This window comes from Rhodamnia argentea, chromosome 2, assembly GCF_020921035.1.
Source record: "Rhodamnia argentea isolate NSW1041297 chromosome 2, ASM2092103v1, whole genome shotgun sequence".
Lineage (NCBI taxonomy): Eukaryota > Viridiplantae > Streptophyta > Magnoliopsida > Myrtales > Myrtaceae > Rhodamnia > Rhodamnia argentea.
In genome coordinates, this window is record NC_063151.1 from 19,514,865 (window position 1) to 19,537,243 (window position 22,379).

At 37.4% G+C, this 22,379-nt stretch overlaps 2 protein-coding genes across 2 annotated transcripts; both read right to left on the reverse strand.

Annotated features, from left to right (window-relative positions):
- Positions 1 to 318: 318 nt before the first annotated feature.
- LOC115739520 lies at positions 319 to 2,206 on the reverse strand. The gene is made up of 3 exons (XM_030672648.2): positions 2,078 to 2,206; positions 857 to 1,273; positions 319 to 754 (listed from the first exon to the last, which is right to left on the reverse strand). The coding sequence occupies exons 1-3, from the start codon at positions 2,123 to 2,125 to the stop codon at positions 542 to 544; spliced, it is 678 nt and encodes a 225-aa protein (XP_030528508.1). The 5' UTR covers positions 2,126 to 2,206; the 3' UTR covers positions 319 to 541.
- A 16,923-nt stretch (positions 2,207 to 19,129) lies between these two features.
- LOC115739638 (transcription factor RAX3-like) lies at positions 19,130 to 21,243 on the reverse strand. Its single transcript, XM_030672846.2, has 3 exons — positions 20,848 to 21,243; positions 20,539 to 20,668; positions 19,130 to 20,351 (listed from the first exon to the last, which is right to left on the reverse strand). The coding sequence occupies exons 1-3, from the start codon at positions 20,981 to 20,983 to the stop codon at positions 19,466 to 19,468; spliced, it is 1,152 nt and encodes a 383-aa protein (XP_030528706.1). The 5' UTR covers positions 20,984 to 21,243; the 3' UTR covers positions 19,130 to 19,465.
- Positions 21,244 to 22,379: the final 1,136 nt, after the last annotated feature.

Below are 22,379 nucleotides of genomic sequence, written 5' to 3' on the forward strand. Positions count from 1 at the left end.
GCATCACGCTATGTTCGATTTGCAAACTAGTGAAGCGTAAGGTGACTCTGCAAAGTGTCTTAGGTTATGCAGAAGGACTGCTATTTTAACGCGTTCGTTCGACAAAAGCACTGCCTGCCCACTTCAAAGCATCAAGGGCTTGTGCGGTTTAAGGACGTACCACATGAAAATGCTTCTTCGAAATAGAACATGAAAGGGTGGCACAGCAACTTCTTTAAGAAGACCAACCATACACACAGCCTTGTTTTCCGAAAAGAAGCCATTCCTACCGAGTAATACCTGGAATTCTGGCGTCTCCAACTTGAAATGTTCCCAAAATAATGTAAAACAACAAAACTGAGCATTTAACATTCTACACTTCGAATATAACAAGAAACAGTCAAGAACGAGTTTGTGCTCCATCCATGTGCATTGCTCATACTTTACAACTCTCTCTCTCTCTCTCTCTTACAAAGGGCTCGGAGAAGAATTTCTGTACAATGATTAGTGACTACCTCTAATGGATTCTGCAAGTGCATAAAGCTTCAAGAACTTAAACGGCTCATGCAATGGCCCCCTCCTCTTGGGGTTGTTTCTCTTCGTTACTTGATCCATGTGACAGATTTCTCCATAGCCACAAAGTTTGCATCACGCCACCATTTGCAACATGCGAGAGGAAGACTCTCACTCCAAGCCCACAAAATGCAGAAGCAAACTTGAGAAGAACAAACACGCAGCTTATTGCCGTCAGGCACTGGACGAATCCTTTGTCCAGCTAAAGTATTCACATATGAACAAAAGGTTTAAATACAAATTAGGAATTCCCTGAAGAAAAATGACAAATTTGCAGTTCAATATGGATGAAAGCTGAACATACCTGAGAGTCGCCAGAGAATTCTGTCATCACCTCCTTTAGAAAGTCAGTCAGCAAACAACCGACAAAAAGGCCAATTGGAATTGTCAACTCTCTATTTCTCGAAATGGCAAATAAAACATCTGATAAGGAGCTAGCTACAAATAGGGTTATCAGCGACCACTTCAATGCCTTTCGCCCCAAAAGGGCCACTCTATTGAGAAGCACAGTCTCCGCTTTCTTCCAAGGAAAATGTTTCACCGAGTCTGGAATCACCTCCTGTAACCTTTCTGTCACAGCATCAAGTTGCACATTCAGCCTCTCTGATTCGCCAAACTGTGCCATCATCACTTGCATAGAAAGCTTTGGAAAAGTCCGTTGACATGAATGTAGAGTTATGCCATTGCCTGGCTGACACCTTCTACCATTCAACAACTTGATCTGGAATCAGGAAAACGAAAACTATGTCAGGTTGTAGTAAGCATAAATCAACTCGGCCATCTAACCTGCAAAAATATTCATGAAAGATTTGCTGCAAAGCCGCTTGGATTATTCTCGAAAGTGTACCGCCCAGTGCATCTGAATACAACTAGGCGAGAAGCTTCAGAAAACCATCTGATATTCAAGAGACTAACAAAGTGAACACCTATCATCACTTATATCGTCAACCCGAACTTCACTCCATTAAAATTTCATCCCTTTAGAATTCAGCAACCTTACATTTTCATTTCATTAAAATTCCATGAACTTTAGCCCTCAAAATCAGAAACGCGTCTGCGAAAATTAGCTTGGACAAGAACAGCTGAATCAGACCGAAAAACAGATAATATCCCTCAGAACTCAACGGCGCAATTCATAGTTCAATCTGCCTGTTCCCAGCACTTCAGTTGAAGACATCATGACTGAATTGTTCAAGCAAAACACAACCAACCCGGAACTTTATCATCAACGACCACAGACAAAATCCAATCCAATCCTTAATTCTCCCATCACACGTCAAAGAGATACAATTCTTGCATTGCGATTTCTAAGAGTGAAAACCCATGTTACCACTATATAAAAAAATAAAAAAATTATCCAGCGTGAACCGTTCAACAAGAAATTATCCAGCAATATAAGTCAGCCGGTGGTCGACATTTCTCACATCTTCATCTTCACCACTCTAAAATCCCACAAACTCGCGAGCTATATTACCTACGAAAGAAAGAAAAAACTGCAAATTGCACGAGCAAAGCGATTGCTCACCCGGAACGGTGAAGTCGAAGGCAAAGCGACAAACGCCGGCGACGCCATTAGAATGGGTAAAGAAACAAACTTTCTCCAAGACCCTGTTTACCGCTTTCGCTTCATCAGTCTCTGCTTCAAAAGTTCAGCACCTTCGCCGCCTCTGCCCAGGGATTTGCAGATGGATAAAAAGGGTGCTATGGTAAATTCAATGGCCGAGCAGAGGAGATTCCGGTATTTACGAATTTGCCCTCGTTGGGCTCGTAAATTTGGGCCTCGGCTTCTTGAAGTTTTCCTCGGTAACGGTCCGATGGGCCTCTAGTTGGGCTTGCTGGCTTTGGGTTCAACTTTTTGTCTGTTTTTTATGGTCAATTTTTGTTTCCCTTGTATGACCAAACATAATTATTTTCTTATATTTATCTTTTCAAAATTACACAAAACTCCCTCAATCATTGTGACGGTACACATTTGCCCCTAAAATTTCAAATGTCGCACATTTCCCCTACTAGTTTGAAGAAGATATTGCAAGAAAAAAAAAACGAGTAATGAAAAGAAAAAAGGCCTCAATAACAAAAATGTCAAATAACAAAAACTGGATTCTAATTTGTAATTCTACATAGTTAATCAGTGTGAAAAAAAATGTATCGACTACTAGGAAATATTTAAAAAAATCATCTTACATTTTAGTTAGTCATTTCCTTTCATATTCTTTCATTATGTTTTACATCATGTAACTCGTAACAAAATTGGGGATGAGCATGATCTCTCGATTTCGGGCATCGGGACCGAATTGGTGTTTCTTGGAATCGGGACCGGACTGGTCCAAAGCCAAGCGGTCCAATGCGACTGATTGAAAACTAAAATAAGCGAGTCATGGTTGACATCTTATAGCAAGTCATTCTCTCCAATCGTGTCTCTTGATTGATGTGGGATAATTAAGAGACAATAAAAATAAAAATTAATATGCTGAGATTCTCTCTCATTGTGTCTCCTAATCGATGTGGGATACTAAATAGAGAACGACTTGCTATGTGGGACACTAAAGAGATAATGTCCTTCTCTCTTTAGTGTCTCACATTGACCAAATGACACAATAAAAGAGATGGATTTGCTATAAAAACTTGGCCCATCTATCCTTTTTCTCAAGCTAAAAGCTAGCGATCATTCTTCTCATCCACAAAGATGTGATGTGTGGAAGGGTAAACGAAGGAGGCTAAATTAAATTTATGCTAATATTTAAGAAATATAGGTGGTCCGAGTAATTCGGTTCTCGGAACCTCTCGGAACCGGACCAACCTGGCCGATTCGGTCGGTCTATTATGCTCAACCCCATAAAAAAAAAAAACGTAATGAGCAACTAATTTTTGTCATTTGCATTTTTGTTATCGAGGCATTTTCCCTTTTGTGTCCTTTTTTTTTTCTTAATTGTATTATGGTATCTATACAAATTTGCACAAATTTTTATTGTTCGTTATCATTCTTGGTACTTATTTTTCCCATTATCAGTATATTAGTTGATTTAGTTTTCCCTCATTTTCTATGATCTTTTCATGTCTTTTTGTAGCAATTATGGGCGATAGAGAAAATTTCTTGAAAAAAATAACATAAATATATGCTTTTACCCTTTAAAAGGGAATGTATAACATATTGTACAAAATGAAAGTTCAAGATATCGTATAACAGTCGAAAGTTTGGGGACAAACATGTACCATAGCCAAAGTCCGGAAGGGTTTTGGATAATTCTTCCTATTTTCTCACTTATTTCATTCACGGATTGATCTATGTGATTTGTGACTCTAGAGCATGAAGCCGTGTCTTGTCATCGTATTATTCATGTGTGTTCGCATACTCCCTTGTTGGGTTAGCATGTGTCTAATCGAACTAGAATTTCCCCAAGAAAATTTCACTTGTAAAAAGAAAATGCCGGAATTATCACGTGAGAATTTCCTTCTTCTTTTTCACATTTAATTTTTTTTCCCTACAGTTGACAAAAGATGAGGAAAATGTAACATCTGCCGGCACAATCAGTTGAACGAACCATGGAATTTCTCCATAACAAGGTATTAATTGCCAAATAATAGAGGAGAAAGAAAAGGACCCCGGGATTGTTCGACATTTGATACAGATACACTTAGCTTCTTTTTTGTTATGAATATTAGCAGATATTGCACATGTTTTGCTTGTAAGCAAAAGCTAACATTGAAAAAAATTACAAAATTGCCTTATTAAGAGATGTTTCAATTATTAAGTAAAGGAAAGAATGATCGACACAACATGAAGAAATTGTATATATAAATGTGGAAAGGAGAAATAGCGTAAGACAAAAAATGTGGAAATTTTCAAAATAATGCCCTTATTATTTTAAAGAAGAGCATGGCCAATGGTATCTTCATCATTTTGTATTTTCTGAATTTCTTGCTTTTTTTACTTTTTCTCTTTATTTTTCCTAGCCTAATTCCTTTAAAAAACCCCCAACTTTAGGTCTCATCCCAAATTTGCTCCAAACTTTTTTTGTCTTAGAAAAAAACTCCAAACTTTAGGTTCAGTTCCAAATCTACCCCTAACCATTTTTTTTTCTAAAAGAAAAATCACCAAGTTTTACTCTAATCTCAAATACAGCCCCATTAGCTTTCTGTCCAAAAATCGTCATAAATCATCCTTAATTTTTATATCCGAAAACGGTTTCATTTAGAAGAATTTCAACAATTTTAACAATTTTCGTTTGGTGAATGAGTCATTCACGTGAAAATGCCATGTTAGTTCATACCTATCGCTTTATTACTTTGTTGAAGTGGATTTTTTTATCAACGTGGAAATGCCACGTCAAGTTGGAACTGGACCACGGGCTAGATTTGAGAATAAATTGAAATTTTGTGAATTGTTTTAGACAAACCGGGGTGGATTTGGGACTAGATTTAAATTTTGGGATTTTTTCTGAGACAAAAAAAAAGTTTGGGATAGATTTGGGACCGGACCTAAAACTTGGGGTCTTTTCTGAAATAAAACAAAAAAAATTGGGGTAGATTTGAGACTGGACTGAAAGTTGGAGGTTTTCTCTAAGACAAAAAAAAGTTTGGGATAGATTTGCACCTGCACATAAATTTGAGGGTTTCTAGGGAATGATTATTTTTTCCTTGCTTTCTTTTGTTTTTCCTTTTTTCTTTTCCCTTCAAGAATGACAAAGTCCACTGGTGCGCCCGGCCACGAGCCCTCGCCGGTCTCCGAGCGTGCCGGCGTCCCTTATCATTCTTGAAGGGAAAAAAAATAAGAAAAAAGTAAAAAAATATAAATGACGAAAATATCTTTGGTTGGGCCATTTTTTGAAATAATGAGTATATTTTATACTTTATTTAAAATAAGGTCCATTTTAAATTCTTATTTGAGAAGTTAAGAGCACTTTGGACCCTTATTTAAAATATTTTCTAGAAATATTAAAATTTTAATACTGCAGCGTGTGAGAGATTATAATTTCGTTGATTTACGCATTTACCCATTGATGAATATTCTTACAACAAATAATTGAGCTATTTTGAGGAAGAGAAAATGATTGCGATCCCATAAAAGTAGGTCAGTTTTGCTATAAACGATAACATAGGCACAGGGCCAGTTCGCTCAATCGAAAAGTTGGTGCAATGATAAAAGCAAGTAATATAGAAAATAAGTCGAATAACCATCAATGAACGACTTCGAATTTCAGACCTCAACAACCTACTGCTCTAGTTTACAACGAAGGCAATAATACATGTTTCTTGGAAGTTCATTATGACAAATAGAGGTGACAATTGGGCGGGTTCAGGCTAGTGTGGTCTCAAAAGGTTGGGGTTTAATGTGTTGCCCAAGATCGCGCATATCATATCATGAAAGTGTTGAGAAAACCTTATGTATTTTGAAAATGACAAAATTACCTTTGGTTTGTTGTGAATCTGATATGTTCAATCAAGTGTTTTTCTACTAGAGTTATTCTTGAAGAGAAGGTTATTAAATCATATTCAAGATATTATGCCATGGATATAACCACCGTAATTGTTTGGATTTCAACTGAGCATGTACGTGGATATCGTCAAGGCATTTGAATTGTTCAGACTCTATGTGAAATTTTTTTATTTTTTTGGACGAAAAGACATACTGCTTTCATTCATAATCATAAAGGATAGCGTTTGAGTCACTACAATTCAAACATAACAAAGTCCAGAGATTCCGAGGGGGTTTAATCAGCCAATTCGGGTTGAGGGAGTCAGTGCGTTGTGCTTTGGCCACCCAGTTGGCGGCTTGGTTCGCGGAACGGGGACAGTGGGTCAGATCTATATATTTAAGTTGGTCCATCAAGGCAAGGCAGTCCATGATAATTGGGCTCACCACCCATGGGCTTTCATCCAGCTTCTGGAACCACCTAACAACAGATAGACAATCTGTCTATCACCACCCATCAAGGCAAGGCAGTCCATGATATTCAACTTTCGCATTATCAGGGGAGAAGAATATGCGAAAGTTGAATATCATCATATTTGCAAAGCCATTTTATGGATTTGTATTCAAACTCATATCTTGTTTAAATATATCATCATAGCTAGATCTAGCTCAGATTTCTTTGTATAAAAAGTGATACTGTTCTTCAATCTTAAAGATAGTTTTGCGATGCACATCTCCACACAAGATATCTTGATTGATTGGCAATCATTCTTGAAGATAAGCTACCTTCCTTAAATGAAGCACTCTACTTAGGTGACTAAGATTTGATTGTATGGGCGAGAAGATTGACGGAGATTCTGATTTTATTCCTCAACGGTTACTCAATCTTCTTTGTACAATCTCGTTCAATGGTTGATTGGAGGGTGACTCTATGAATATTGTCCCACAGGTAGATTAGAAGTGTAAGACTATAAAAGACGACCAAAGTGCTGAAGAGTAAGTAGAGAGATCCGGAATCATAAATTTTAAAGTTCAAGAGAGCTTCATATTTGTCTTCTATTAGCTACAACTTGTAATCCTTTGAGAGATATTGAGAGGACAATTGTGTGTGAGATAATGAGTCATATTAGTTTTTACGTGATTATCATCATTCTATTGTGTATTCTCTTATCGATTAGTGGAATCCAGCTTGTAAACTATCAGCATGTGAGAATGGACATAGGCTCGAACTAAATCAAACTAAGTGTGCAAATTTCTCTCTCTCAACTCTTGTATTTATTTATTTTTAGAATCTTGCACAATGGTGAATATCATCATATCACTAACAATATTCAAACTCTCTTCGTACTCTACTTTGATAACACTCAACTTAAGTGTTTTATTTCCGCATTAATTTATCAAGTTATGTTGAAATCGCCCCTTCACCCCCTCTAGATGATATTCTAGCCTTCGACAAAAAATTTAGGGACAATGACATAGATGGTCCATGAACTTTTAATTTGTTCAATGTGATCCCTGAAATTTTGGTACATATTTAATGTGATTCCTGAATTATATAAAATGTTCAAGGCAGTCCTTTCATTAATTTAAAATTAAGAATAACATTGAATATTTTCATGTAGTCTAGGGGCTAAATTGAATATGTATAAAAATTTCAATGATTGCATTGAACATATACCAAGAGTCTATGGACCACATTGAACAAATTAAAATTGAGGGATCACATTATTTATTGAGTTAAAGTTTAAAGATCATTTATGTCATTTTTCCTGAAAGAGAGGAATTTCGGAGCCAGGCCCAAGATGGGGTTTTTTATTTTATTTTTTATTTAATTATGTAAAGCATTTGCCTAAACCTGCCTATTTGCCTTTCGGGCTTGGTTCGGCCCGCCCGCTCAAAGATTACCTCAATTGACAAAATTATCAAATTTTAGTGGGCTGGACTAAAACTTCAGCTTCAGAGGGCTTTAGAGAAATGGAAAGGGCAATAAGTTCGGCTTGGACGTTTCAAAGGTTAGGAAGTTCGTTTGGAACAATTGAACGATATATATGTGGACAAAACTATGAGATCTATCTTGTTTGCTAAAACTGAAAAATGTACCAAAAACATGTGAACCTCAATACATACATACATACATACATACATACATACATACATACACTAGATGATTTAATTATTTTCTTAGTTGATAAATTTTTACTCAAACAAATTAGTTAAGTTGTGTACAGTTAAAAACTGTCGAACGCAATTAATAATGTGACAATCTTGTGGATTTCATCCAGACCACATTTATGTGCTAGAACCGTCAACGAGAGAAAAGATTATTCTATTTTTTTTACTCTTTAATGTGTTACATAGATCGATGGATAATTATACCCGCACATGATGTATAGCAAAAGCAAGTAACTAAAATTACAGAATCAATTACAATCTCATACGAAGTATCAAAATCTTCTAACGATATTCTAACAATGTGAACGTATTAACATGCGTTTGATTTTTCCATGGATTATTGGCTATCGATTTTTTTTTTTTTGTTGGTCCAAGGCTATCGAATTTAAACAAAATGAAACTATTGAACTTGTAATCGCCATTTCTCACGGCTGATGGCTTGCATGCCTTTTTTAGGAAGTTTGAGAGGAGACTAGTCTCTTTTTGAAGTGAGAGTAATACGTAATCGGAAAAAGTACCAAACAATTACTAAATATATTGTATTGGTATCAATTCGGTCTTAAATCTTTTAATTAACCAATTTAATCTTAAATCTTTTATATTTTTGCTAATTTAGTTCATCCTACTAATTTTGGCATGAAATAGCCGACGTGAACGTCCGTCATCTTACTTGATGCAAGCAGTGCTATGTGAATATTTTTTAATAGAATTTTTATAATTTTTTTTTCTTTTTTTTTTTTGGCATTTTGGCTAGCGAGAGCCTTCGCGGCGAGACGGCCTTTGCCCAAATCTAGAGTGGGCCTTCGCGGCCTCACCGGCCAAAGGCAAGGCCGCCCTTGCACATCTAGTACGGGCCTTCACGCCCTTGCTCATGACCGGTGAGACTAAGACGGCCTTGGGCCAAGCCTTCGCGGCCTCACCGGCCACGAGCAAGGTAGCCCTTGCACATCTAGTACGGGCCTTCGCGCCTTCGCTCATGACCGGTGAGACCGAGACGGCCTTGGGCCAAGCCTTCGTGGCCGGTGAGGGCCACGAATTTCACCGACCAAATTGAAAGGGAAAAAAAGAAATAAAAAATAAGAAACTCAATGTGTTAAAAAAAATTATAAAAAAGGTCTAGTAAGTGCCAACCGTGCTACATAAGATGGTCGCCATTTATGTTAGCAATTTTCGACATAAATTGGCCACATGAATTGAACCGATACGATGCAAAATGTTAAGTATTAAATTGGTCCAATTGAAAGGTTTAGGATTGAATTGGTACTAATGCAATATGTTTGAGACTTGTTTTTGTGCTTTTTTCAAGATTAGGCTCCATTCATTTCGTGAAAAAGAGTTATTTTCGAAAAATATTTTCTAACAATTCATTTTCCAAGAAAATGACAAAATCTTTTGATATTCAGTTGAAACCCGAAAAAAAATTGAAAAATATTATCGAACGAGATGAGCTTGACCTAGCTAGCCTTAGGCGAATTGTTGTGGCCGGTGATCAGCAAAGAAAGAAAAAATAAAAGCAAAAAAGAAAAGGAAAAATGAAAAAATTCAACTATTAGAAAAATCGGAATTGTTTTCTAAAATAATTAAAAAGAAAAGTAGTAGGGAGTAGAGGGAGGAGAGATGAGAGAAAATGTTTTCCTCTTTTCGAAAGAGGAAATCATTTTTTCACTTTTTAATGTGCTTTTTTCATAGACGAAAAAGGTTTTCCTTGGTTCATTTATTTTTTGTAAAACAAAATTCGGAAAATTAGGAAAACATTTTTCTACAAATTATTTTTTGTGAAACGAACGGAGCCTTTCCCATTCATGTCAATCTTTAGATGTAGTTTCTATATCTCTTTTCAAAATACAATTGTATGTTAATCTAGTTTTTTGAGTCTTGCCTTTCAACAAATACATTGAGATTTCTTATTTGGTGAAATCTAGGACATGTTCATCATGAGACTCTAAAGGTAAGTCGCAGTGAAAGCTATATACCTTGCAATTACTATGATCTAGGACAAAATGACAAGAGTTTTGCGAACATAACAATTTTTTGGTGATTTTGGAAGTAATATGCTAGAGACCACAAATTCTGGAAGGAGTGGACGTCACGACAATTTCTAATTATTTGCTACATATTTTTTTTGTGATCCGGAATGCACTGCTAATCTTATAGTGAATTAAAAACAATTTATACATAATCATTTCTCATATGGCAATGCTCCATTACCTATCGGAGTTCCCGACGCAAATAGTTTTGAAGACGAGAGTACTTAAGGGTCTCAAATTACTCAAGCATATGATCGATATAAAGCCTATACTAGCTAATCTCCTAGCCTTTTGGGAGATAATAATTCTTAATAACAGTATATTATAAGAGTCCGGTTCAAAGTACATTTGTCAACTATCATTGTGGATGTTCATATCACCTAACACCACACTCAATTATAACAGGATTATTCTGCCATTACCTTTTAGGCTTTCTAGCAAATTGTCACGACAATGTTTCTTTAATAAGATATTCAGATGGGTTTGGTCTAGAACGCCAAACCCTTTGAATGACAACATTTTGATTTCAATTCTCACTTTATCAACATAATTATGTATTGGACCAAAAAAAAAAAAACATACTTATGTATATATTACATATATGTCTATATACATGCATATTATAATGTACACATAATATATGATTACCTTGTTATTAGTAACCTAGAACGCTCCAAGAAGAAGCATCCACACATGCCAATTCACATCCACAAGATCATGCACTCCGGAATCTCACTCTGTCAAATCTCAAGATTTCTTTATACATAGGTGTCAGAGAATGTCCTTCAATTATTTCTTTCTGCGAGGTATTACGTCGGGATTCTACATTTGTGTGCGCTCCGTAAAAATAAAAAACATAAAGTAGGCAAACAAAATATTCCAAAACCGAAAAAAAGAAAAAAGAAAAAACATAACATAACATAATATATCAAAATCCATTGCAGGAACTCCAATCATTCTCTTGTTTATTCTTTTTTTTTTTTTTACAACAGAATGGGAGGCCACCGACGGCTATATTCTTTTATATTCTCCTCGTAATAACAACAATATATAACTCCACTGAATTCTACTAATCTAGGTTTATATTGATTTTTTTAATTAAAAACCCAATTTAATACTATAAAAAGTAGAATTAGTGCTTGTGAAAATTATCGAATAATCGGAGATGAAAAAGAGACAGAGTCAAATTTGTTGATTCTCGGATACGAAGATATCAAATGGGATACATCAAATTAGCATGTTCAGTCATAGCACAAATATTTTAGATAAACCTCTTAAAGAATTAATGAGAACAAGCCTTTTCAAGTTTATTTTTTGCGCTGGTGAGTGTCATTATCATAGCATAAAAGAAGGGTTTTATTCGGATTATTGATCTGAGTGCTCGATTTTTATAATCGAGGGGTGTTAGGACATAAACTTTATTATACCATATAGTTTCGGCAAGGCGGTCACAGAAGTCGTCGTTTGGCGGTTGTCACACCTAGGGCTTTATTCCTCCCAATAGGCCTAGATTTCTGATGCTTTTGGTGCTTATTACCGTCATTAAGTTGACGAAACATGCCTGAAACTAAGGTCAATTTTTGCATAATGTTTGGTCCTTTGCTTAGAGCTCCATCTGGTCTGCTTCTTCCTGGAGAGGATATTCCCACTCACTTTACAGGCGAGAGACTAAATTTTAACTCAGTTTGAAGCTTGTCTTGATTTCACAGACTGTCAGAGTCTCCTTTTCGTCCATGCAAGAGCTAATATTATCCTTTCTTAGGTGCATGTCCAATGAACATCTTGTGCTTTACAGAGTTGTCCGTAACTGGACAACCGCAAACACCAAGGATATGATGATTATTTATGTTTGGATGAACTCAAAGCCTTATCTTGAACTGATCGTGAAGGATTTCAATTGGGATCAGCTGGTTTGATCAGTGACAGTTAAGTGTTAGCTAGAGAAGTAATGCCTTGGTTTCCTACTTGCGTCACATTTCAACAGGTTGGTGAACTCAAGTTGTTAGCAAAGAATGAAATACTAATTCGGTCTCGCTTTTCTAAACCAACTGCGTGAATTTTTGCAATCGTGTAGGGTTCGTGACTGTTGTGTTGATTGACGTTCCGAAATGTGATTGACATCGATCTCTTTCTAAATCGAGAAGAAATGTAAATCCTTACATTTCCCGAGTCCTGCACCCTAACTACGCGTGATGACTATATACACATGGGCAAAATATCCGTATCAATAAAGGTTCTTGTCAACTTTACTTTAATTTCCCTAAGTTCAATAATAAAAGGTATTATGGAGCAATTCTATGAGTAACGTAATTATAGCATGTTAATACGAAGATGGAAGAGACGAAAAGAAGAAAAGAAAATGGACAAAAGTTTACATGATTCGGTTGACCAAGGAAAGGTTCCTTGGAAGCCCGCATTCACGATAGGAATTCCCATTCGATTTAGCTTCTTGGGAGAGATTCATTCTCTTTAAATAAAGAAGAGTGCAACATATTGACTAAACATAGCCTATGATTTTTATGATAAATGTAGTTATTACACATTGAACCTTGATCCTCAATCTTATTACGATTTGACAAGTTTAACTTGCCAATACTCCCTCTCCAAGTTGGGGTGAAGATGTCTTCTGAGGTCAACTTGGCCAATATTTGTTGAAATTCTTCTTTAGAAAGAGGTTTGGTAAAAACATCAGCAAGTTGTTCTTCGCTTTGAACATAAGGAGTCTCGATAGTTTTGTCCTGAACTTTCTCTCAAATAAAATGATAGTCAACTTCTTTGCGTTTTATTCTTTCATGGTAGATTGGATTTGACGCAATGTGAGTTGTTGTTTGGTTATCACAAAATAGCCTCATAGGAGCATGAGATCCTTCAAGACCCAAGTCACTCAATAATAAGCAAAATTAAACCAATTCACATGTGGCAAATGTCGTAGCTCTGTATTCTGCTTTAGCCTTCCAACAAGTAACCACATTCTGCCTTTTTCTTTTCTATGTAACAAGATTACCTCCTATAATAGTACAAAAACTGGTGGCGGACTTGCTATCAGTTGGACTGCCAGCCCAATTAACATCAGCATATCTTACAACCTCTGTGTGACCATGTTTCTTTGTAAGAATGCCACGTCCTTGACATGACTTCAAATACTTCAATATACGGTCGATAACCTCCATGTGGCCTTAGGTAGTAGCATTCATAAATTGACTTACAAAGCTAATGCCTTATGTAATATCTGTTCAAGTGATAGTCAGATTGATTAGCCGACCAATTAATCTTTGAGTCAAGTGAGCTCCGTATATAAGTTCATATGAAGGTTATGGTCTTGAGTCAATTATAAAAATGTTCATAGATAATGCAAGAGAGCAAAGACATTACCAAAAGTTTGAGCCTTATTTCTCAAGTCAGAACTCGGCTAAGACACACCGCTAGAGGACAATAGTTGTTGGAGTTGCAAAGCGATTTGGCTCAAAGATGTTTGAAGATCTGTAGTAGTAACTTGACTGGAAAATTTAGGATCCGTAGTCTTATATATAACCTTGTCCTTATCGGGTTGCAACTAAGAGTGCATGTCCCAACCACGAACCTGTGTATGCCCATCTTTGCTGCAATGAGATTAATGAAGCTTGGTATTACAGTCGTGACTTTTCCCTTTACCGCCATTAAAACGAGTGTCGGTATCGATTCGGTTGCTAACATTAGTTGCATTAGCCAATTCTCTAGCGGTTATCCCCCTGGTTTGGGTTCAATATTCACCAACCTTCAATGATTTTCTTCTTATTGAATAATGGCACATGCATTAGTAAATGATGGTAGGGTAGCATTCATGATAATCTGTCTCTTAACATCTTCATGTCCAGATCAAATACTAGAAAGCAATTGAAATATGTGATCATGTTCTTCTTGCTGAGTATACACATCGACTGATTGAACTGGGGGATGATATTGTTGGAGTTAATACCATTTCCTTTTGAGATTGCCAAGGTGTTCAGTAAAAGATCGGCTAGAGGCTTGCTCAATATGAACAATCTCATGTTGCAACTCAAAAATCCGGGAAGCATTATTCTGATGTGGGCACAAAACGAAGAAAGTCCCATAGGACCTTCGTAGTCTCAAAATATGAAAAATCTATGAGGATCCATGGAATTAAAATATTTTTCCCATGACAAGATTGCCTACAGTTCGCCACTCTGACATATTTAGGATCAGTTATAGGAGGGGGCTTGATCAAGCCATTAACATGCCCCAACTTTGATCTACCTCGAAGAGCGATTGTAACTACGTCAAACAATGGAAGATAATGGTGACCATTAAGAGGGATAGAGGTGAGACCAGTGTTCAATTCATTTGAGCAAGAACTAGCCAAATTGTTGGCAACAAAGGTGCTGGTCATTGTGCAAAATGAACAAAAACGAGAGAACTTAACTGATTATAAAGACAAGGTGCAATTGCCAATGAAGCAGAGGGGGCGCAAGAGCTTGATTTCGCTCTTGTTTGCCGGTGGTTCCCTTAATCAAGCCACTGCTCGCTTGCCCCGAAATGACCTAGCCCAATTGGGAAATCCATCTCTGATACCATATAGCGAGTTGATACAAAGATGAAAGAGACAAAGAAAAATGAACAAAGGTTCTACGTAGTTCGGTTGACCAAGGAAAGGATCCTTGGAGCCTACATCCATAGTAGAAATCCCTGTTCAACTTAACTTGTTGGGGGAGATTCATTCTCCTTAAATAAAGAAGAGTACAACATATTTGCTAAACACAGCCTATGACTTTTATGGTGAATACAACTGTTACATATTAAACCTTAATCATCAGCCTAATCATGATTTGGAAAGTTTGTCTCGCCAAACAGTGATTATGAGAAATATCCAAAATGCCATGATTTCCTTTTTGTATATATTGTTGTTTTTCCCTAAATCAAGGTACATATTATCATCTTTAGAATATTGCGGTAAGTGCCGGAACAAGAATGCAGCTGGGGATATGGGTGCTGGACAGACATGCTCTAGGATACTCTGGATTCCAAGCATCAAAACTCATGCACTGACATGCTAGCGAGTGAGCAATGTACATGTAATAAAGAATCTGGCCTTAAAAAGAACATGCAATAAAAAATTATATGTATATTGTGTCTGTCAATCATGTAGGGACTCCTTTTCTCTTCTCTCTCCACACTGCTTAACTAACTTGTTAGTTTAGTCTTAGATGTATTGAAAGAACCAGCTCTGTTCGTTCGTTTCCAGGGGATCACTAATCATCGTTTTCAATGAGATTAGGGCCATTAATTAATTACATTTTTTTAGACTAGTAGTTTGATAGTATAGCCTGTACAATCTATCTTTAACTAGTGACAGAGATTCCTTCACTGAACTTATTATGTCCATTGATTTGATTTCTGATTAGATGAATCTACTCAGTTCCGCCCTTCATATGCTCTAAACCAGCTAAACTGATGAATGAAAAATTGCTCTCATCAAGTAATTAAATGCATGCGCGCCTTTATCAGCGACAGGATATGAACGGTAGCTCCAACGATTACGAGGAAAAGAAATATTCGATGAGTTTATTCCAGTAGGTTAATGATGGTTCAATAGTGGAATGGCGTGAGTTCATGCCTTCTTTCTTTGGAGCATCAACATGAGGCTCGTCATATTTCAAAATTTGATTATTTTTATGCAACAGAATGAATTTACTGCATGTACGAAATTTTCATTTTCTAGGTGATTTTGTCACACCTTGCGGGACTTTGAAATGAAGTTGTGAGAGGTTTATTCCATGTTATACAGGTCAATAAGTTACTATTTGTATAGACTGAATTTAATAATAGCTTCTTTTAAGCCTTCCGTTAGTAGACTAAGTGTTAGGAAAGGAGAAAAAAAATCTATGCCATCCAAAATCTTTCTCCATGTGTCGACTTCTCGCGTTAAATTGAAGGCATAAGTTTCTCCTAAATTAAGAGGATCTCAATCCTTATATTTGTTTCACAATAAGAGTCCTATAAAATACAGCCCATTTGAAACAACTATGCCATCTAAGAGAAATCTTTCCTAGCTACTCGAAGCGCCCTTAGTTCTTGTATATACAAAATTGCCACTCATAGATTGGTCAAGGAACGTGGCAGACCAATGCATACACCTATGTGACCACACCTAATGACAATAATTTCCAATTCTTTGACTCACCGAATTATGATTTTGTCATTTCTATGCCCTTAGAGACTACAACCCATCAAGAGTTTTGGTACAGGTCATGATGGGACCAACCTCACTGTGGAATAGCTTGACAAAAACAGTTAGGAAAGGATTCAAACCACGTCAACTAAATCCAACAAATCGTGACCAATTGCTTACCCACCAGTGCAAAGTCAACACCCGAAACATTATCTTATGATTAATCTGAAACCTTGGATTTCACAACTGTAATCCATCATGTTGGGGCTCCTTTTGTCGATCTTTCCTACTTTAAAAGCTGTGTCCTGGAGACTTAAACAGGGCGTGTAAGAATAATATGCCATGTTGTCAATCTTTACTATGTGTTCAAATTTCGTGAGTGGACCGAGTAGCAATTTGAATTTTCAATCACATTTGAACAAGTCTATGCGGGTTTTGACTCGCTTCTTGCACAGTTCATGCTGTTAGAAGGATATTTCATGAACTCCGAAATTTTACCGACCTACGGTACGCTTTCCCGTCATCATAGAAAAGCAGTAAATAATGGTTGAACAAGCATTTCAAGCCCTAATTGCCACTACACTAAGATTGATCGTAGGATATAAATAGATAGTTTTTTTCCTACCAGGGTTAGAGGAAATATACTCCTATTTTCGTCTCATCATGTATAACCTTGGGTTTTCGACATGAAGGGTCTCCTCTTTTCATTTCTTTTTTTAACCTTTTTGATAGGTCATTAACTCAGAGAAAGAATTTGAGATAGGATAAAACCTAAGACCTTGATTGTGGTCATCTTAAGATGGATAGATACTATGCCACTTTTCTCAGTTCCAAGGAGGATCAAGTATTTGCTTTTGCTGTATTGGAAAGGAGAAAATGAATTAGCTCATGTAAGTGAGAACTCCTTATACTTTTTAAGAAGGGTAATCAAAGCGAGACGACATTCGTCGAAATAACATGCATATCTATGTTTTCTTTCTTGATTTAAACCTAGATAACAGTCCCGCATTAACAGAACCTCCATGCTTATCAATTAATGTCCTCGATGGGTTAAGTGAATACACTGAAGAATTCATAATAGTTTAAGTTAGACACCCATCTCTCTCAATCTATTTCCACTAGATCGTTCAGCTTCTATATTTTGAATCATGCTCAGAGCCTCTTGCCCGATCAGCACATGGTGCTCGACCGACGAGATATAAAACTGCAAGTGGCTCTTCAATATGAAGGGCGAACTCAAAAACATATGCCGCCTCAAATAAGTTTGTGGCTGCAGTTTCTTTATTAACTTGCAATTCTGCTGGTGATTTCTCTTCATTCATCACAACCAGCATAATTAGGCGTAATCGTTGATCCAGCTTACCTCCCCGAAAATGAATTTCGAAGTTCGGCATCAACTATTTATTCTCTACTAAACTGTCTTGAAAGTTCATGAAAAAGAATTAAGAAGCAAGCTCCATTAACTCGAGATAATGTAATAGCATCCCTTTGTTCCCCACACTCCAAATGCCAAAAAACATAGAACCCTCTACTGAATAATCCCTAGCTTACACGCGGCAAAGGTCGACTTGGGTGGCTGAGAAATGGACGGGAAATCATCGCTCGAACTTGTCGGTTTGGCAAATTTCCTCACGGGATTGCGACCTCTTGATAACGAAAAATCATGTAGAATGGAGGCTTTTTTGATGACTTGCACAACACATAGCTAGAACTAAGATACGTGATGACTGAGAAAACTAGCTCCCATTGACCTAGGATACATAAACTATATATGTGTAGCCTATCAACATCCCACATTTCAATTTCAACCCTAAAATATTTCATTACAGTATGAACCTTCGAGGCACAGGAGGACGAAGAATCAGTTATTGCTTTGTATCCCTCCCCTAAACTATAGTGTTGTCCCGCGTGGGATGTGACCAATGAAAATTTGTTGGTGATCCTAGATGTGAACCTTTTTGGGCGACTCGGATATAGATTCTACATATAGAAGTGTGAAAAAGATGAATGGAGAACCAAGGTCAGCTGGCTAGAGACAGAAGAAAAGGTCATTCTACATCTACTTTGTGATTCTTACATTACTCATAATGCATAAGTATTCACAAATTGGAGATGAAGATGAAGGAATTAGCATGGAATTAGGCTGAATAATAAGCTATGTCTCTTCCGCGAAGATTCCCGCCTATACCTACCCAAACTTATAATCGATGTTTACCTTACTTCCTTTAAAACAGAACAACAAACGACATGCAATTAATCAAAAATTAATTAAGTTTAAACGTCGCAGTTTATAGGCCACCGTAAGTATTATTGATTTAGTGGTATCTTGTCAACATGTCACATGATCACGATATCATTATTGCATAACTAATCTTTATTTCCTCTTCAAACATGCGATTTCTTTTAAACTAGTTAGATAGATAATTATCCGAGAGATGCAGCTAACGTGATTAGGGGGAGAGAGAGAGAGAGAGAGAGAGAGCTTCGCAAACCGTGCCATGTCCAATATGTCAAAAGCATCTATGGAGCTCTAGGTGCCTTTCTGTTTGTGTTTCCAAGGAGTCTTTGTGTTTTTTTGAATGCCCCATTTCAACCATTCGCTTTCAGACAAACACATACCCCAATTGAATTCCTCGTCTCCGATGCAAATGCCAAACATCCTTCTCAAAAAGCACACGTTGAACTTGCATGTGCCTTCGTCAAGGAAAGAACCACCAAATATAGGTCTCTTCATCAGCCAAAAAGGTATTCCTAATCCATACAATATCGATTATCAACGCAAAGGAGAAGTTTCAGAAGTTCAGATGCCACAACCCATAATTATACAAACAACAACTTTCATCACGACAGACTACAAAGATGTTACACCACTTTAGTTACCACCAAGCAAGGAGAAAAAAAGCCCACAGCAAGGGGGAAAAAAGAAAAACAAACGAGCCTTCACTGAGATATGTTCAGTTCATTCATTAGGGTTCCTCCAAACACCATTACCATCTTCTCGTCACTAACAAGCCTCTAAGTCTGATCACCGTATGCGCGAAACCATTAAGCACTATCAATTTCATGATGTCCAAGCATTTAAGACGACGAACGGTGTGCAAGTAAGTAATCGACAAGCGCACGTGATGGTTAAACTCACTCCCCACACATGGTCAAGAACCGTGGCCCGACAAAACTCGACTCGTCGACGGGACTGCATTCTTGAACTGAACCTTGTTGATGAGCAGCTTCACAGCTTGAAGTGGAAGTGATCAGAGGAGGATAAGCCAGAGAGCTCATGTCATCCCACCCATTACTGAAGCCACCACCTCCACAAGCAATACCGTCATTGTTATTCCCCATCATCATCATCATCAGCTCTTCCCCTAGCAAGAACTCCAACCCCTCAAGCCTTTGTGTGTCGTTCAGGTTGCTGGTTCCCATTAAATCCCCGAGCTCGGCTGGGAAATTACCCCCTTGCCCTTGCGGCATCTGTGAATTGCCTCCTGCATCCAAGTTGTACTGGCTATGGACAAATTGAGAGCCATGTACAGAGTTGGGGTTAATGTTTCCAATGAGCGATGGATCGTAAGGGTTGTGTGATGACGAAGACGATGTCGAGCCCTCACTCGAGAACTGATAGCTCGTGGAATCATAGTTGACGGGGAGATGATTGCTGCTGTGGTTGGAAAACTTCCCTCCAAGCTTGATGAGCAGCTTCCGGATCGATGCATGGTCATTAAGAGCAGTTGTTGCGGTTGCGGCTTCGTGGAATGTGTATGGCATTGGGGTAGAAGGAAGTTGTGGCCAATATGGAGTGATTTGTGTGTTGTTGCAGGTGAAAGAATAGTCCATGGAATTAGTATTACTTTTGCCAACTGATATTCCACTCTTCAATTCTTGCTTCAAGCTTCCACTTCCTCTTCTTGCACTGGGGTCTTTTCTTTGCTTGCCCAGAAGCTTCTTCTTCAGCCTTGTGTTCCAATAGTTCTTTATGTCGTTATCTGTTCTTCCTGGTAATTGTGCTGCAATTATAGACCACCTGTTCATGCCCAAAACCACCAAAAGAAATCAGCAATTGTTCTTCGCAACATTCTCAAGACAGTAGCACCCGGAACCTAACTAAATTAATAATCCCCATGAATATTATGACCTAATCTAGAATACCTATTAAGATGTTGCGCATCTAATTAATTCCAAAAGTTTTTTGAGTATGTAGTAATATGTACCTGCTTCCAATGCTTATGTAGAGGCTACAAATCAAGTTATCTTCTTCTTCGGAGAATCCCCCGTGCTTGATGTTCGGGCGGAGATAGTTCAACCATCGGAGGCGGCAGCTCTTTCCGCATCTCTTAAGGCCTAATCAACGATCGCCAAGAAACAATTGTTGAAAATTCGGAAGAATGAAACGACATGCTACTAGGTTTTTTTTTTCCTTTTCTTCTTCTAGTCATCAAAACCTAAATCCCATATGTAAAACAGAGATTACAAGCATGATTTTGAGGGGTTTGTTTGATGTTTTGAAGGGTAACATTTACCTATTTTCTGGGGCAAAGCAATCCAGTTACCACCAGTTCCATGCTTCTCAATGTAGGACTTGAGCTTGGCGTCCTCCTCAGGTGACCAGGGACCTTTCTTCACGTTGGCCTTGTCGCAGCAGGGAGCTCTCCCCATGGCGACGTATCTTCTCAGCTCCTGTATCTGACCCTTCTCCCTTCGATCTAATAGATTTTACATAGCTCAGAGAAAAAGAGAGAAAGATAGAGGGGGAGAGAGGGGGAAGAGAGGGAGAAGATGATGTACATGGTTGTCTGCGAATAGGTCTGTTTGTTTATTAAAAAAAAAGGCAGAGTGGGGGTGATGAGAGGGATAGAGACGAGCCTCTCTTTTTGTGTATAGAAAATTCGATGAATTAATAAAATAATAAGAACAGGGTAGAGGGCGAGGTGCTTTCTTCTTGTCCTTGTTGGATCCGAATCAATTTACATAGCACAGAGCGATTTCCTTGGAATTCCGTAGGGGGACCAATAAATACTGATGTTTGCATTATCAGATATACTCTTCACAGATTATTACAGTACTATTGCATGCAGAGGTGGATTATAGTAGAAGTACAACCGATGGTGTTGGGCAGCCATATGGTTTTATGAAACGGTGTGCTGTGGTTCGAATATGTGTTCAATCCTATTCCGGATAGGAATAGTTGAGAATTGGATTCAATTTTTTTTCCCATTATTTTTGTATCCGTAATAGTGCAAAATGAATGCCCGACTTTAAGTTGTTCAAGAGCAGTGGAACGGTGACGTTGAGTTTTTCGAACATTTATCTTAAGATTATAGTCACTTTTATTTCTTGATGGGACCAGAGAAGGGATATGACTTAGCGGTGTCACCTTGACATGGCGGAAGTCATCAGTTTGAACCTGCCTGTGATCGAATGAATAGTGAATTACTGCTTTATTGTGCCGCAATTGGTGCATTAGCTTTTGCAGCCTTAATGCCTTTTGCTGGTTGGTTCCATTATCACAAAGTCATTGACTAGAGTGAACTGGCCCATGTTAGCCCATGTAATGACTGGACTAAACTGCCAACCAATGATTACCAACTTTTCATCAATTAAGTTGCCAACTAATTTTTTGTACAAACTCTTATTTTAGTCAGCTACTAATTTTTTTTGTAAATTACCAACTCCTCTTAATTCTAAAAAAATAACTTTTCTTATGTTTGCCACTTTTTTATTTACCTTTCTTATCGACAGCTGAAATTTATCAACTATTATTGAGCTTACCAACCTTCATTTAGTTCAACAAGTTCTGAGTTACCCAATTTCATTTGAATTGCTTACCATTGTTTGTTCATTATTTCTTAGATTTTTCAACTTTTCTACTTAGTACCACTTTAATTTCCTTTGAATTTTTTTTTAAATTTTCCGATTGTTTTTATAAATTACCAATCACGATTAGAGTGATCATGAACTTTTCACCAATAAAATTGCCGACAAGTTTTGTGTTAGAAACTCTTATTTGAAGTTTTTTTTTTGTAGTCAAATATTTGAGTTGGTTACCAACATG

What these genes read in the sequence shown, in the direction of transcription:
- LOC115739638 (XM_030672846.2), bottom strand. Translation starts at nt 20,983, where the DNA reads ATGGGGAGAGCTCCCTGCTGCGACAAGGCCAACGTGAAGAAAGGTCCC. An exon ending in TGCTTTGCCCCAGAAAATAG is followed by an intron (nt 20,669 to 20,847) that starts GTAAATGTTACC and finishes ATCGTTGATTAG; the next exon opens with GCCTTAAGAGATGCGGAAAG. An exon ending in TACATAAGCATTGGAAGCAG is followed by an intron (nt 20,352 to 20,538) that starts GTACATATTACT and finishes GGGCATGAACAG; the next exon opens with GTGGTCTATAATTGCAGCAC.
- LOC115739520 (XM_030672648.2), bottom strand. Translation starts at nt 2,125, where the DNA reads ATGGCGTCGCCGGCGTTTGTCGCTTTGCCTTCGACTTCACCGTTCCGG. An exon ending in CTTCGACTTCACCGTTCCGG is followed by an intron (nt 1,274 to 2,077) that starts GTGAGCAATCGC and finishes TCCTGATTCCAG; the next exon opens with ATCAAGTTGTTGAATGGTAG. An exon ending in AATTCTCTGGCGACTCTCAG is followed by an intron (nt 755 to 856) that starts GTATGTTCAGCT and finishes TGAATACTTTAG; the next exon opens with CTGGACAAAGGATTCGTCCA.